Source organism: Saccopteryx bilineata, chromosome 2 (genome assembly GCF_036850765.1).
Source record: "Saccopteryx bilineata isolate mSacBil1 chromosome 2, mSacBil1_pri_phased_curated, whole genome shotgun sequence".
NCBI classification, from domain to species: domain Eukaryota; kingdom Metazoa; phylum Chordata; class Mammalia; order Chiroptera; family Emballonuridae; genus Saccopteryx; species Saccopteryx bilineata.
In genome coordinates this window covers 760,091-776,366 of record NC_089491.1, presented here as the reverse complement: position 1 = coordinate 776,366, position 16,276 = coordinate 760,091, and the positions used below count along the sequence as shown (strand labels likewise).

The following is a 16,276-nucleotide window of genomic DNA, read 5'->3' as shown; positions in this document are numbered from 1 at the left end:
CCTCCAGGTCCATGGACTGCCCACCTGCGGTTCTTGGTCACCCCGCGAAACTTAGCAGAGATGCCAATGCTGGAGCCCCAGCAGTGCTGAGGAATTGGGTTCTCGAACCCCTGGGTTTGCTGGCAGCCCAAACAGATTGTGTTCCTCAGACTCGGAGAAGCTCTACCCCATACTTGGCCACCCAGGGCCCACCAAGCGTGGACGGGAGTGCGGAAGCTGTGAGGAGACACAGAGAAACGGGGACTCCCTGCCCGCAGGCAAGCAGGCCCACAGCTCTCCAGTGCAGAAAGAGCCACAGAAGCCCCGCCGTGTATTCCCCGTTGCCTCCCCAAGCTACTGTTGAACTTCCCTCATCCCAACGCTGGTAGGGGTCCCACTGACCCTTAGGACACAGCTTCCCAGCCCACGTGCCACGAGGAAACTTACTCCTGTTGAAGGCTGCCCAGTACCCATATTCTTTTAGTTACCCTGGAGCCAAGGGGAGAAGAGGAAATTGGGGAGCACTGACAGACAGATAACGCCTGCCTACTATAACCTGCCCTGCAGTCAGCAGTAGCTCAGTAATTATACTACTACCTCCTACACCAGTGGTCCCCAACCTTTTTTGGGCCACGGACCGGCTTTTAGGGTGGGATGGATAAATGTATCACGTGACTGAGACAAGCGTCAAGAGTGAGTCTTTGATGGATGTAACAGAGGGAATCTGGTCATTTTTAAAAAATAAAACATCGTTCAGACTTAAATATAAATAAAACGGAAATGATGTAAGTTATTTATTCTTTCTTTGCGGACCGGTACCAAATGGCCCACGGACCGGTACTGGTACCAGTCCGCGGCCCGGGGTTGGGGACCACTGTCCTACACCACTCGTCTTTCAGGGCAGGAGCTCCCACGGCACCCAGTTTCAACCTGAGGGCCCGTCTCAGCTTCTGGATGCCATGCGGTAAATCATCTTTCCAAAGGAAGCTAAACCTTCTTATTCTCATCACTTCTACAGCAACAGGACTCCCTACTCTGAAATACCAGAATAAAACACAAGAACAACAAAGAACGCAAACTAAAAATAACATTTAAAGGAAACCCACTTCAAATGTTTAGCTTGTATCTGGTTTCGACACTAGTTAGGCCACTCCCAGGTAGGAGACAAATTTGTAGCTGTGGGACAAACTGGACCAGTCTCCAACCCAAGCACCTCAGTAGCCACAAAGCATCCATCTTCAGCAAAGGGCCCACAAACCTGTTCTATAAAGGGCCAACAGTAAACATGTTAGCCTGCTAGTGCTCATCAGGGACAGTTTTTCTCCCAGGAGACCTGGCAATGTCTGGCCACACTTTTGGTCGTCACAAATGAGAGATGCTATTAGCATCTAGTGAGTAAAAGCCACGCATGCTGCTAAATATTCTATAATATTCTCCTCCAACAAAGAATAAACTTACCCAAAAAAACCAACAGTGCCAAGACTGAGAGACCCTGTACACTGCAGGCTTACTTCCTGTCATTCTTCTGTGTTTTCACAACCTTTTAAAACAGATGGGTACAAAAACAGGCCTGGGCCATAACTTGCTGACCTCTGCTCTACAGAGTGTCAGCAAGGTCCACAGAGACCACATACTGGCAGGACGCCAAGTCTCTGATGTCACACAAACCACTTGGGTAGGACCTCACCATGGGCCTACCCTGTCTTCCAAGGCAGGAAGTAAGAATTCTTGGAAGGAAACCCTCCCCATCCACCCATGAAGCTCTAGCAGGTTCCAGCTCCCCCTACAACCTCAGCTCTGGAGCCATCTATACCATACAGCAGGGACTGGCTCAGCACTCACGTGACTTCACTCCCAATAGGTCAGTCAACCACTGTGCATTTCAGCAAAACATTCTATTTTATTTTTACCTCAGCAAATGTTCTCATTTGGCACCTGACTGGTATCAAACCAAAGACCTCGGGCCAACAAATGCGGGCTGAGACCATTCGCAAACTTCCCACTTGCCAGTCTCAACACCTATAGAGCACCTGTTCCTCTCTCAGGTCCCTTAGGAAGGTTTAAATCAGTCTCAGGTGAGGTAACAGTGCTGGCCACAAGGTGGTGGAAAAGTCGTGACATTGCAATCCACTGGGATAGAAAGCCAAGCAGAGCCTTCAAAGCAAAGTTCTTTTCTCAGGTGACACATCTCCAGACAGGTCCTGATCATGCTTTTTCAACACATTCCTGTCTGCCTTGGCTGGAATGCAGAAAGGGTCATCCTTTCCCCAGTGGCACAGGGGAGGAAATACAAGTGGATTTACACTTTTTTAGAGCTCAGATGTCTAAGGTGTCTTGTCTGGGTGAATAAGACAGTGAGCTCTTAGGTCAGCGATGCTGGCTGGTTTTGCAGGCTTTGCACAAGGGGTCCTTTTTTAGGATCCATGAAAATATGCAGAGCCCATTTGAGTCCGTTAGGACATTTTACCTATATGCCATTTCTGTAAGAGTTGTAGCTGTCTAGCCTGGGGCCCTTCTTAAGATCCCAATTCAGGTTTAACTATTCAAAGCATGAAATAACAGGAAATACAGTTTAAGGATCAAGGCTGCTGTTTTCAGCTCTGCTTGGGGGAACAGTTTCAGACATGATTGGTACAGAGAAAAATGAGCACTCTGCAGAGCACCAGCTGGAGTTGCTTTCAGACTCAGACTTCTCTGGTCTGAAGACTGGGTCCTCAGACTTCCTGGAGGGTCCTCAGCTTGGGGTCCAGCATTCCAGCTATGGAACGCTCCCTTTGGGGCCCCTCTGCGAGGCTAGTTGACCCGGCAGGCGCGGATCATGAGCAGCTGCAGGAGAATGAAGACAGGAGACGTGATCAGGCCGAACCAGAGCTCCCGAGTCTGCTCCACCAGCTTCTGGCACAACAACATCTCAAAAACAAACTTGAGGCTAAGAACCGTCAGGATCCAGAAGAGGCGGAGCACAGCCAGCCGCTTCTCTCCGTCCTGGAAAAGGCGCACCGACACGATGGTGGTGAAGTAGGTGCTGAGCCCGTCAGCGGCGAAGAAGGGCACGAACACGTTCCACCAAGACAGGCCGGGGACGAGGCCGTCCACACGCAGCGCCAGCAGCACGGAGAACACCAACAGGGCCAGCAGATGCACGAAGATCTCGAAGGTGGCGAAGCCCAGCCACTGCACCAGCTCCCGGAGCGAGAAGAGCATCGCGCCGGTTGAGCGCAGGCCGGGACCCAGCCGAGCGTCCCACCGGCTGGGCTGCGCCTCCTCTCCCCGTAGGTCACTCCGGCGCCCGCCCTGGCGAAGGAGAGGCAATGAGCGGCCCCTCTGCCCCGGCCCTCGGCCCCGGCGCGCCGCCGATCCCCCGGCTCCGGTCCGGGACCCAGCACTGGCCACCAAAGGACGCCCGCCTCGCTCGGACGCCATGCCCCGCCCGGCGCAGCTAAAAGTCGTCACTTCCGGTCGACGGCGGAAGTCGGAAGTCAGAGCCGCTCCAGGGCATTGGACTTGTTGGGTCGCTGCTTGCTGAACCCGTTCCCGAGTGCAAGGGGGGGGTGCCCGGGGTGCACTCACGTCCCAATGCCGAGCCCACGGCTTCTGGTGCTCTTCGGCAGCCAGACGGGAACGGCCCAAGATGTGTCGGAGAGACTGGGCCGCGAGGCCCGGCGCCGGCGGCTAGACTGCCGGGTGCAGGCCTTGGACTCCTACCCGGTGGTGAGAGCTCCCTGGTCCTCAGCGGAGAGACCGAGCAGGTCTGGGGCGTCGGCCCCCAGAGCCCTCGACTCCAGGGTGCCGCGTTTTGTCTGAGAGTGGGCCCTTCCCTTACGGAGGATTTTGGGGGAAGGGAAAGCTTGGGAACAGCCGTTCATCTTAGCAGATGGGGAAGGGGACCCTCAGAGAAGGAAGGCCGGCGGCTCGCGGGTGTTCACGGAGTCCCTTTGCCCTATTACCCTGAGTGAAGGACAGGGGCCGGGCTGCGGGATAGATGGCCTGGTTATTACAGCCTGAGGTCTTACACGTGTGTCTTTCTGTTGAGGTGAATCTGATTAGTGAGCCCCTGGTGATATTTGTTTGTGCAACTACAGGCCAAGGAGACCCCCCTGACAACATGAAGGTAAGGCTGACCTGAAGTGGCTTGTGTGCTCAGGAGCTCAGATCCCTGCCCTTGACCCTCACCTTGTTCTCATTGCCTGGAGAGTCTGAGAGGCACAATAAATACTTGTCATTTGACAGTGCTGCCTGATAGCCATGGATTTGACAGGGTATTCTTGGGTGGAGCTGGGGGTTCTGGTTGTCTTCCCTAATAAACTCATCACAGGTCACCATTTTGTCACCATTTTAACTTTTCCTATGTTTCAGGACTGTGTATGAATCTAGCCTGGGTCATATATGTATTTCAACGTTTTTTGACCTTCAGGGAACATTCTTCCGTTCTTTGGCTGTCTTTTGGGCACACATTCTATTCCAAGCATGATCCAGTGCTAGGAACTGAGCTATGAAGCCAGTAGCCACATTTTTACCCTTATAGAGCTAACAACATAGCAGAAGCAACAGGTCTAACTAGGCCATTACCATGCTAGGAAATACATGCTGCTGGGGAAAGTGCCAGGTGTAATGGGAACATTAATAAGGACTATCTAGCCCACCCTGGGGGTTCAGGGAGAGCTTTCTGGAAGAAAGGAGTATAGGCTAAATCCTGAAGCATAGGTGGGGGCTAGCCAGGCCCCAAGAGAGAAGGAGCAGTATGTACAAAGTAGAGACAGCCCAGCCTCTGGGAAGAGCAGAAAGCAGTTCAGGATGGCTGAGCCACGGAGTAGGGTGGGAGGGGAGGAGAACCAGAAGCAAAGTCCAGTCCCAAGAAGCCCGGCTGCTGCAGTGAGGCAGACGAGCTTGATATGAAAGGCTATGGGGTTCATAGGGCGGCAGCCACATTTGCATTCAAGCAAAAGCACCACTTGTCCCTAGGAGACCAGGCTGTAGGAGAGCAAGAAACTAAAAGTGGACACACCCCAGAGATGTTAAGGTACTCAACAGGACATGTAATCAGACATCTCAAAGGTGAGAAAGAAGGTGGGATCTAAGACAGGGATTCAGGCACAGGAACCAGAATGGATGGTATAGTTCCACGCACAGAAATAGACTAGTGAGAGCCCGGTGTCTGTGAGTTGCCTAGGTGGCGATACAAGGTAGGTCTGGAGTTCCAGAGAGAGTCCTGGGTAGACGTATTTGTTGGATACGCCAAAATAGGAAGACTGAGAAAGGAAGCTCCTTCCTCGCCCGGGACAGGCTGTAAGGAGGCAGGAAAGTGGCCCCAGCAGCATGAAGAGGGAAGTCACCATCGACACGCTCAAGGGTAGGGAGATGACTGTTTCAAGAGGAAGGTCTCCAGCACTCAAAGCTGCACAGAAGTAAGATAAGGCCTGAGAGGCCTTCTCCGTGGGGTTTATCAGCAAAGGAACCGATGACCTGGGGCAGAGTCGTTTCAGATGCTCACAGGGAGAGAAGCTGGATAACAGGGTCACAGGCAATGAATGAGATTAGGGAGGAAGGCAGCAGAGAGAATCTTCTAGGAATGTCTACGTTAAACAACTCCAAAAGGCTTCTGGCTGTGAATTAACCTCTTAGTTGGGGCTAAGAAGTTAAAAAGAAGGTACTTATGAGAGGGACTCAGGATGATTTAAATTGCTGGGGGGGGGGGGGGCTGGCTGAAGACTGAAGAACAGGATTGGAGTGGGGTTGCCGTAGGAGCCCCAGGGGTAGGACCTCAGCACAGGGTCTCTTCAGACAGGAGCAAAGACAAGTCACAGGGGGTCAAAGGCAGGAGGTGAAGGGTGGGTGTGGGAGATGCGGGGTGCAGACAGGAGGGGTTGAAGACCTCCATCACCTGGGCTGGGCAGTCAGGGCAGGGGTGTAAGCTCACTGTTGGGAGCCAAGAGCACAACAGTGATAATGGGCATGCTGAGACGAGGCTGGGTAAAGGAGGGCAGAGTGCAGGGTGGGGCAGTGGGGCACCCCCATGGAGGTGGTCACGGGGTGGAGGGGCCTCCCCAGCCACAGCAGGGACTGGATGCATAGGGACTCAGGCAGGGACATGGGTCCTGCTGAAATGCCAGGCTCAGTGAGCAGTGTGTACTAAACAGGAAGACACCAGCCTCCTTGCTCCAGTCCTCTGAGAACATGGGTGAGATGTGGTCCACTCCCAGGCGGCGAGTGGACCATAGGAGCTCTCTGGGGAAACTGAGTGACTACAGGAGAAGGCCGGGCAGCCGGGTCCCTGCCCTACCTCCCGGCCGTGACACCCACTGGGAGACAGGCCCAAACACACTTCTGTCAGCTGAAGTACAAACAGACCCCAGGGAACCAGCACACACTCTGGGGAAGACCCCTGTAAAGGCAGTCGGGAGAGCAGAGGTGCTACCTGCGAAGGGAAAAGGACTCAGCCCCCACGGACGACGCCGGAGACGGACAAACGCTATTTGAAACGATACTAGGAAATTTTGGAAAGATAAAGTTGAGAAACTCTTCTGGGAAGTATAACAAAAAACAAGACAGGGACAGGAAAGAAGATACGAAAATTCTAAGTTCATTCCAATAGGCTTTAGAATGAGGAACAGAAGGAAGTTATCGCAGAAGGGTAACAAACGGTCGCAGACATGAAGGACAGGTCACCTCGAGAGCCCGCCATGTGCCTGGTTAGAGCCCACCGGGAATGCAAAGGGTTCCCAACCAATGTGTGTCCTCCTGGGTGTCAGCTGTCAGGGTTCAGAGCAGGGCTCAGAGGAACAGCAGCTCCTCAGCACTGTCTGCCTCCCTGGTCCATCTGGGAGCAGAGCTTCAGGTTCTAAGCAAAGGCAGGGTCAACTTAGGTGCCCACAGGTCACCAGTCAGTGTGGAGGGGATGAAGGTATGCTCAGACATGTGGTCATGACTTGGGCCTTTCTCAGGCAGCGCCCTGGGAGAAGTTCTCTACGGCCTTCAGGAAACGGGGTCTTGGGAGGCAGAGCTGGCATGGTCCCCAGTGGTGGCCAATGCAGTCAAGTCCTTGAGAAGGCCAGGGATGGCCCAGGGCCAGCAGGCAGAGCTGTGCCTCCACACAGTCGGGGTCATCCCACCCCAATGGCCTTGGCTGGGGCCACGTGCAGAGGTCTGTGCAGGGGGGGGGGGCTGGTCAGCAAAGGCTGAAGGTGCCAGGAAGCCGTGCTTTGGAAGCACCTCTGGAGACCTGTGGGTCCTCAGCCAGCACCCAGCCACCTGTTAGTGGCTCAGGGCCCAGGAAAGGGGCTCCAGAGGAGGGAGGTGGAGTGAGGTGAGGACAGGCTCAGCACTGAGCTGCTGTGGTGGCTATGGAGACCCAGACCTGCTGCAGAGGGCTGAGAAAGAAGGGACTCTTGGTGTGAAGAGAGAGAAGCCTTCCGGGAGACCCAAGTAGGAGCAGGTGCTTCCTTCAACCCGGGGAGAGTTGGGTGGCCCGCCCCAGTGAGGACCCAGTGGTCTTCCATCCTCACTAGCCTGCATCCACTGAGAAGCCCAGACTTAGCCCAGAGCCCTCTGCCTGGGGCAGGAGTGGAGCCCTACACTCTGGTGGTGACTCTGGGGCAGCTTTTTCATGATTTCTTGCTTCCAAATTTCCTGCGTTTGTGATAGAATAAAAAATGGTTTGTTTGTTTTTTTTAACAAGAAAGAGAGATGAGAAGCATCAACCTATAGTTGTGGCACCTTTTTTTTTTTTTTTAAATGTGGTCCATCCACATTTTTTTTTAAGTTTTTTTTTTGTTTGTTTTTTTAGATTTTATTTATTTATTATAGAGAGGGAAGACAGAGAGAGAGAGAGAAGGGGAGGAGCAGGAAGCATCAACTCCCATATGTGCCTTGACCTGGGAAGCCAGGGTTTTGAACCAGCAACCTCAGCGTTTCCAGGTTGACGCTTTATCCACTGTACCACCACAAGTCAGGCGCGGCACCTTTCAATAGTCGGCAAACTCATTAGTCAACGGAGCCAAATGTCAACAGTACAGCGATTGAAATTTTTTGAGAGCCAAATTTTTTAAACTTAAACTATATAGGTAGGTACATTCTTTATCGAGGTAGCGCCCGCACGTGGTATTTTGTGGACGAGCCACACTCAAGGGGCCAAAGAGCCGCGTGTGGCTCACGAGCCGCAGTTTGCCAACCAGGGCCATCGATTGCTTTCTCATATGTGCCTTGACCAGGGGGCTCCAGCTGAGCCAGTAACCCTCTTGCTCAAGCCAGCAATGTTGGGCTTCAAGCCGGTGACTCCGCACTAAAGCCTGTGACGGGGTTTCGAACCTGGGGCCTCAGTGTCGCAGGTCGACACCCTATCCACTGTGCCCCCACTCATCAGGCGAAAGCAGTCTTTTTATAGTAATAGCTCTCAAGGGGCAGGAGAGCAGGGCCCTGGGAAGGCTCAGGGTGCAGCCCTCCTGGGGTCCTAGTGACAGAGTGGGGCCCCTAACTTAATTTCTTCCGGCGTTAGAGCTTTTGGAAATTCATCTTCCGGAAGAACCTGCCATCCACATCCCTCTGCCAGATGGACTTTGCCGTCCTGGGCCTCGGGGACTCCTCTTATGCCAAGTGAGTAGGGGTAGGTCGGGCTGCTGGCCGGTGGGACTGTCCCCGGGATTGAGTGCAGCTGCCAGACACTAGGCTGGGACCCTGGCCATGCGTCCCTGTCCCACGGATGCTCCCCCGTGGGCGCTTTCGTTAGGTTGAAGGATGGGCAGGGTGCAAAGTGGGAGCCCAGCTCAGAGGCACCAAGGGGACTCCCAGGGTGGAAGGAGATGTGTGGTACCAGCTAGTGTCACGTGTTCACGTGTGAATTAGGACAACAAAGGCCCACCTGGGCCTCTCCCTACTTGTATAAAAACGCTTTTCGTTAGCTATCTGGCTTATTACAAACAGCGCAGTGGGAATGGGCAGTGGGTGTGAAAGAGCCCCGCCCTGGGGAGCTGCCCCAGAGGCCACCACGTCCCTGGCGTGGCCGTGTAGCCATCTCGGGTTCTTCTTTCCACGTCTTCACAACACATCTGTGTCCTCAGCAAAGGGTAGTGTTGCTTTGGGTCATTTCCCCAGGTGAACACCAAGGTGTTTGTGTTCAGGCTTCACGCAACATCCGATCACAGGACACCAGAACCCTAACTGACCAACACGGGCTGAGGGGGTTCCTGGGGTCCCGACACCTTCAGGGCCAGACAGTGGGAGGAGGCCCATGCTCACTCTAGAAAAGGGCAGAAAGTGGTGACAGCGTGACCCTCGTCTGTGGGTGTGTTCTGTGTGTTAACGCCAGCGCACGGGCCCGCGGGCGGTGGGAGTCCCTCCACACCATACGGACAGCGTTCCCCAGAGAGCCGGCAGTGAGATGGGCCGGCCCCAAGGAGATGTGGGGCTGTCCTCCGTGCTCCAGGGGCCGCGACCGAGTGTCCCACACAGCTCTGCCCTCTGCCCCGCGTGGCCAGCTGGGCAGCTCCCCTCGTCTCCAGCCCAGTGACTACAGCAGCCTTGCCCTTTGCACAGGTTCAATTTTGTGGCCAAGAAGCTGCACCGGCGGCTGCTGCAGCTCGGGGGTGCCGCCCTCCTGCCCGTGGGCCTGGGCGACGACCAGCATGAGCTGGGGTGAGTGTGGGGGAAGCGGGGTCTCCCACGGGCCCGGCATGAGCGGGGTCCCTTCTGACCGGCACCCGTGCCCTCTGCCCAGGCCCGACGCTGCCATCGACCCCTGGCTGCACGACCTGTGGGAGAAGGTGCTGAGGCTGCACCCCGTGCCCCTGGACCTCGGCGTCATCCCCCACGGAGTACCGTGAGTGTGGGTCCCAGTTCAGCGCCTACCGGTGCAGCAGAGCGGCCTGGCCACGGCCTCGCTGGGGCCTCCCCGGACCTGCCACTGGTCTGATGGGCGCGTGCTCCCTCCACAGTTTGCCCTCCAAGTTCACCCTGCAGTTCCTTCAGGAGGTCCCCAGGACGTGCTCTGCAGAACAGCACGAGGCCACGACAGACCCTCTGAGCCCCCCCTCAGAGCTGCAGCCCTTCCTGGCACGCATGGTCACCAACCAGAGGGTCACCGGCCCCTCCCACTTCCAGGATGTTCGCCTCATTGAGTTTGACGTCACAAGCTCCAGGCTCAGGTAAGGAGGGCCTGAGACACCAAGCAGGCAGCTGAGCCTGTGCTGGGGACCCACGGAGGGCGCGGACACGGCACCGGGGCCACGGCCTGAGCGCGGAGTCGTCCAGGAGCCAGAGCAGGCCCTTAGCAAGGCGGAGTGCAGGCCAGGTAGCGGGGGGGACACGACCTCGGTCCGAGGGCCCTAGGCCTCCCTGGACACTGGCCTCCTTCCTCTGCGGCTCCCCAAGTCCCCGGCGTGCTTTCCCGTCCAGCTTTGTGGCCGGCGACGTGGTGCTGATCCAGCCTGAAAACGCGGCCGGCCACGTCCAGCATTTCTGCCGGGCGGTGGGCCTGGACCCTGACCACTGCTTCACGCTGCGGCCACGGGAGCCAGGTGAGCTGCGGGTCCGGTCTCCCCGACTCCCCGCCCCCCCGAGTCCCTGGCCCCACACGGTCTCCTGCTCCCTGCCACAGGCGTCCCCTGCCCCAAGCGGCTGTCCCAGCCCTGCTCCGTGCCACACGGTCTCCTGCTCCCTGCCACAGGCGTCCCCTGCCCCAAGCGGCTGTCCCAGCCCTGCTCCGTGCCACATGGTCTCCTGCTCCCTGCCACAGGCGTCCCCCGCCCCAAGCGGCTGTCCCAGCCCTGCTCCGTGCCACACGGTCTCCTGCTCCCTGCCACAGGCGTCCCCTGCCCCGAGCGGCTGCCCCAGCCCTGCTCCGTGCCACATGGTCTCCTGCTCCCTGCCACAGGCGTCCCCTGCCCCGAGCGGCTGCCCCAGCCCTGCTCCGTGCGGCACCTCGTGTCCCGGTACCTGGACATCGCCAGCGTGCCGCGGCGCTCCTTCTTCGAGATCCTGGCCTGCCTCTCCCCCCACGAGCTGGAACGGGAGAAGCTGCTGGAGTTCAGCTCCGCCGCTGGACAAGAAGCTCTGCACGAGTACTGCAACCGGCCCCGCAGGACCACCCTGGAGGTGGGGACCAGGGGGGCCGTGGGCAGCCCCGGGCCAGAGCCACACGGTCCCCGCTGGCCACAGCCCCCCTGAGGCCGTCTCTCTGCAGGTGCTGTGTGACTTCCCCCACACAGCAGCAGCCATCCCCCCGGACTACCTGCTGGACCTCATCCCCCCAGTGCGGCCGCGTGCCTTCTCCATCGCCTCCTCTCTGCTGGTGAGGGTCCGCTGGGACTGGGCTGCCGGCCCAGGGGTGTGCCAGCCGGCCGGCGCTCACCGTCCCGTCCTCTAGGCTCACCCCGGGAGGCTGCAGATACTGGTGGCGGTGGTGCAGTACCAGACTCGCCTCAAGGAGCCCCGCCGGGGCCTCTGCTCCTCTTGGCTGGCATCTCTGGACCCTGGGCAAGGTGACCCCTGCTCTCTGGAGCGTGTGCATGGGGGCTAGGTCCCTCATCCTCCCAAGTCTCTTCACGCCACCTCCCTCTTACAACAGGCCCTGTCCGGGTGCCCCTATGGGTGCGGCCTGGAGGCCTGACCTTCCCACAGACTCCAGACACACCCGTGATAATGGTGGGGCCTGGCACCGGCGTGGCCCCCTTCCGAGCCGCCATCCAGGAGCGCGTGGCCCAGGGTCAGAAGGGTGAGTGAACAGGGCACTGGGCGGGGTGGGAGCCAGGTGGGCTGGGTTAAGACCGTTGGCAAGTCCAGGCTCGAGGCCCCTGCGTCCCCCCCCCTGCCCCAGGGAACCTCTTGTTCTTCGGTTGCCGCCGACGGAACCAGGACTTCTACTGGGAGGCTGAGTGGACAGAGCTGGAGAAGAGGGGCTGCCTGACCCTGGTCACAGCCTTCTCCCGGGAGCAGGTGGGTACTTGTGGAGAGGAGGGGGAAGGGCTGGGGCCCACACTCACCAACCCCACCCTCACTGGCCCCACCCTGCAGGAGCAGAAGGTATACGTGCAGCACCGGCTCCGGGAGCTCGGGCCCCTGGTGTGGGAGCTGCTGGACCACCAGGGTGCCTGCTTCTACCTGGCAGGGTGAGCCTGGGCTGGGCTGGACTGGGGGGGAGACGCACCAGCCCTCTGGGTGTCCTGGCCGCACTGAGTTCTGTCTGTCTGGCCTGTCCCTCCAGCAACGCCAAGTTCATGCCGGCAGGTGTGTCGGAAGCCCTGACGTCCGTCTTCCAGGAGGAGGGCGGGCTCTCGGGCCCTGACGCCGCCGCCTACCTGGCCCGGCTGCAGCGATCACTGCGCTTCCAGACCGAGACGTGGGCCTGAGGGGCCGCCGGCCGGCCTGGCCACCTGCAGCGATCACTGCGCTTCCAGACCGAGACGTGGGCCTGAGGGGCCGCCGGCCGGCCTGGCCACCTGCAGCGATCACTGCGCTTCCAGACCGAGACGTGGGCCTGAGGGGCCGCCGGCCGGCCTGGCCACCTGCAGCGATCACTGCGCTTCCAGACCGAGACGTGGGCCTGAGGGGCCGCCGGCCGGCCTGGCCACCTGCAGCGATCACTGTGCTTCCAGACCGAGACGTGGGCCTGAGGGGCCGCCGGCCGGCCTGGCCACCTGCCCTGACCCCAGGTGGGAGGATGGCCAGCTCTCCTGCGCAGCTACACATCATCCAGGGGCCACACTCAGCCCTCACCCAACTGCCCATGCATTTCTCAGGTCCAGCTGGCCTTTCCCATTGGCCCCGACTTGGGTCCTGGTCAGGGTGGTAACCCAAGAAGGCACCAGCAGCCTGACGGGCATGAGGGGGCTTCCCTAAACACCAGCTTCCAGATAGTGTAGGAACCTGGGGTACAGGGTCCCTGGGAGAGCCCAGTGTCCCCTCCTCTGTCCCTGAGGGGCAGTAGGTTCCCAGTCACCCTCTGCCACGTATGTGTCACACAAGCACACACCATCCTCGCCGGGTTCCAGAAAGCCTCAGCAATAAAATCACGGGCTCAGGGTGGCAGCTTCTGACCTGTCTTCTTCGTGCTGTCGTGGTGCCTCAGGGCGGGGGTGGGCCCACATCTAGGGATAGGACAGCCCCCCATGGCGGGGACACGCGAGCCACCTTGGCTGCAGCACTTTGGGTCTGATTCCCTCTTGGTGGTTGCTGGCTGTGTGCCCACCTCATACAAGCCCTGCCATGACTCTGGGCAGGGGGGACGGTGGTCTGGAGAGGACCCGGAAAGAAAGGAGCAGGAGTCACCCAGCCAGGCTGGTGTGAGCCATCCCCTCAGCCCAGGGAGCAGCAGCCTCAGGCCCAGAAGGAAGGGGGTATGGCTCAAGAGCAAGGAAGGGGAGGGAGGAGGGAGGTACAGCCCTTGTCCCCGCCCTGAGACCTGGGGTGGGCCTTCCGGGCTCAGGGAAATTCCTGTCGGAGCAGTTGGGCAGGCCAGCCCACTTGGAGCCCGTCTGTCCGGGTCAGTCGCTGCCGCTGGGCTCGGGTGGGCCCAGGAGCAGCCAGAGCTGGCACAGGCACTGGGGCCCCAGCGGAGCTTCCTTTTGGTAGGGGCAAGGACCCTGGGAGAGGCGGTGGCTGCTTCAAGGTCAGTGTCAGACCCGGAGGCCACAGTGACCTTCACAGCCCTCCCCACCCCACTGTCATCCTGGGGTCCCACCCCACCCATCCTGACTCCTGCCCCAGCACACCTACTCATGGGCCTGCCGACCTCAGCGCGGGGCTCCCCGGTCCATCCTCAGCCTCCCTGGCCCCTGAGCACCTGGACCCACTGTCCCAAGTGCTAGAAGATGAAGGGTTGGGCAGCCAGGTCTCTGGGAACGCCCCCGCTTCCAGGACTCCAGACAGTGAGCCCCTACTGAAGATCACAGCGGCAGCCCCGCCCTGGGCTGGGCCCACAGAGGAGGACGAGGAGGAGGACGAGGAGTGCCCCATCTGCGCAGAGCCCTATGGGCCTGACGAGCACCGCCTGGCGCTGCTGAACTGCGGCCATGGCCTGTGCTCAGGTTGCCTGCACCGACTGCTGGGCACAGCCTCCAGTGCCGACCTGGGTCGGGTGCGCTGCCCGCTCTGTCGCCAGAAGACGCCCATGCTCGAGTGGGAGATCTGCCGGTTGCAGGAGGAGCTGCTGCAGGCCGACGGGCCCCCGCGCCCCCCGAGCCCCCCACCCCCCGCCCTCCCCCGCCGGGGCTCGGGGCCCTGGGCCCACCTGGAGCACCGCTACCAGCTGCGCTTCCTGGCGGGGCCTGTGGGCAGCCGGGGCTGCCTGCCCTTCCTCCCCTGCCCGCCCTGCCTGGGTGCCCGGCTCTGGGCTCTGCGGGCACAGGGACCTTGCGCCCGCCGCCTGGCGCTGCTAGGCCTGCTGGCCCTCGAGCTGCTGGGCCTGCTGCTCATCTTCACGCCACTCATGTTGCTGGGGCTGCTCTTCATGCTGCTCGACCACTCCAGACATTGAGCAGGGTCTGTCACCTCTGCTCCTGACATCACTGGCCTGGAGGCTCAGACTGGCCATGTCTTGAAGGCTTGGTGCCACGGGCCCTGGTCCTGAGGAGCACCTTGTTCTGAGGCCTGATGACCGGGCTGAAAAAATATCCTAGGTTGACCAGGCACTAGCCTTCAAAACTGGGCCCAGGGCCTGACCAGGCGGTGGCGCAGTGGATAGAGCGTCGGACTGGGATGCAGAAGACCCGGTTCAAGACCCCGAGGTCGCCAGCTAGAGCGCGGGCTCATCTGGTTTGAGCAAAAGCCCATCAACTTGAACCCAAGGTGGCTGGCTCCAGCAAGGGGTTACTCGGTCTGCTGGAGACCCGCGGTCAAGGCACATACGAGAAAGCAATCAATGAACTAAGGTGTCGCAACACGCAATGAAAAACTAATGATTGATGCTTTTCATCTCTATCCATTCCTGTCTGTCCCTGTCTATCCCTCTCTCTGACTCACTCTCTGTCTCTGTAAAAAATAAATAAATAAAAATAAAAAAATTAAAAAAACAACTTTAACAAAACTGGGCCCAGGGCCACCCGGGAGCCTGTGGTCAGCCCTGACCCATCCAGATACTCCAAATCACCCTGCTGCCTAAACAGGAACCAGTTGCTACAGTCAACAGTGCCAAGGACATTCCTGGAAGAGGTTTGTGGTCAGGGCCCCAAGCACCCCTCTCCAGACCAGCACCATACTGACCCTGGGTTCTCTTTCCCACCGCATCCAAACCCAGCATGTCTGCCAGAGAGGCAGTCGACACTGAAGTGCACAGAGGTCTGCATTGCCTCGATGCCTCAGAGAAGGCGGGGCCCTGGGCAGGGGGTTACAGGTCTCCTGAACCCCCTCCTCCTGCATCCCAGATCATAGCCAGCGGGTGTTCCCTGAAGGTCAGGACAGCCGTAGGGGGAGGCCTTTACTGTGCCGACTCAGCCCACAAAAGGCCTCCCCCCCACAGGTCAGGACCCGAGGAGCCATCATGAGCACCTGGGGGTCCGGTGCATACCCCCGAGCTACAAAGGACAGGGACCCAGCCAGGTCTTGGAGCTGGAATGCCGAGCCGAGGCCTCTGGCTGCCTGCAACCTCCCGTCTTTGAGCCTGGGTCCTTGATCTGAAGGACGGGCACAGTCACAGCACCACCTCATGGGCTTGTTGGTGACAGGCCGAGGATTGTGCCTGGTCCAGGATGTGGCTCTCAATAAACAGCAGCCACGGTAACCGCTGCCACTACGTTACCGTCCTCACCTTTACTCTGTCATTGTCCAGGCGGCTCCGCTCCACACCCCCAACAAGCTTCCTCCTCCAACTCCAGGTCATGCAAATGCCCAACAGGAGGCTCCCAGGCCCTTGTGCCCTACCAGAGTCTTGGCCGGCCATGTCCCCATCCTGGCTCAGATTGGCCCAAAGGCCGTTCCCACAGAACCTCAGAGGGTCAGGTGGTCACCAGAAGCCAGGTGGACTGAGCTATTCCCCACACAACTGCCCCCATGTCCAGTGGCCAGAGTACACAAAGCATTCACTCTTTCTGCACACCTGCCCACACAACCCTGCCTGGTGCGTGCCGGCAGCTGGATCCGCACAGATGTGTGGAGCGTTTGCACGCATACACACACACACACACACACACACACACACACACAGAGCCAGGTCCAGCTGTTCTGAACAGCAAGCCTGGCCCCGCCTGGCCAGCGAGCAAAGCAGGCTGATGCCAAGCAGTGCTGGGCCGCCCTCTGGCAGCCCTGTCTGGGCTGCAGTCCTTGATGTCCACCCTGGCCCAGGGTTCAGGCCACAGCAGCAGGCTTCAGTCCA

General features: G+C 59.0%; 3 protein-coding genes across 8 annotated transcripts; 2 read left to right on the top strand and 1 right to left on the bottom strand.

Annotated features, from left to right (window-relative positions):
- Positions 1 to 2,202: 2,202 nt before the first annotated feature.
- Positions 2,203 to 3,422, bottom strand: TMEM203 (transmembrane protein 203). The gene has a single exon (XM_066255630.1). It carries the CDS (start codon positions 3,400 to 3,402, stop codon positions 2,773 to 2,775), a length of 630 nt encoding a protein of 209 aa, XP_066111727.1. The 5' UTR covers positions 3,403 to 3,422; the 3' UTR covers positions 2,203 to 2,772.
- Positions 3,423 to 3,459: 37 nt separating this feature from the next.
- NDOR1 (NADPH dependent diflavin oxidoreductase 1) lies at positions 3,460 to 12,991 on the top strand. 6 transcript variants are annotated; one of them, XM_066255626.1, is made up of 14 exons: positions 3,461 to 3,690; positions 4,013 to 4,090; positions 8,471 to 8,568; positions 9,508 to 9,606; positions 9,689 to 9,790; positions 9,906 to 10,115; positions 10,342 to 10,487; positions 10,844 to 11,064; positions 11,153 to 11,260; positions 11,336 to 11,450; positions 11,537 to 11,683; positions 11,786 to 11,904; positions 11,983 to 12,077; positions 12,196 to 12,991. In XM_066255626.1, the coding sequence occupies exons 1-14, from the start codon at positions 3,556 to 3,558 to the stop codon at positions 12,251 to 12,253; spliced, it is 1,731 nt and encodes a 576-aa protein (XP_066111723.1). In that variant the 5' UTR covers positions 3,461 to 3,555; the 3' UTR covers positions 12,254 to 12,991. The 6 variants fall into 6 exon arrangements, 5 of the variants coding, with proteins under 5 accessions (XP_066111723.1, XP_066111719.1, XP_066111722.1 ...); XM_066255625.1 differs by having other exon boundaries at positions 3,463 to 3,690; positions 10,366 to 10,487; positions 12,173 to 12,991; XM_066255624.1 differs by having other exon boundaries at positions 3,463 to 3,690; positions 12,173 to 12,991.
- An 85-nt stretch (positions 12,992 to 13,076) lies between these two features.
- Positions 13,077 to 14,561, top strand: LOC136323796 (uncharacterized). The gene is made up of 2 exons (XM_066255628.1): positions 13,077 to 13,576; positions 13,825 to 14,561. The coding sequence occupies exons 1-2, from the start codon at positions 13,077 to 13,079 to the stop codon at positions 14,441 to 14,443; spliced, it is 1,119 nt and encodes a 372-aa protein (XP_066111725.1). The 3' UTR covers positions 14,444 to 14,561.
- The last annotated feature ends 1,715 nt before the right edge of the window (positions 14,562 to 16,276 follow it).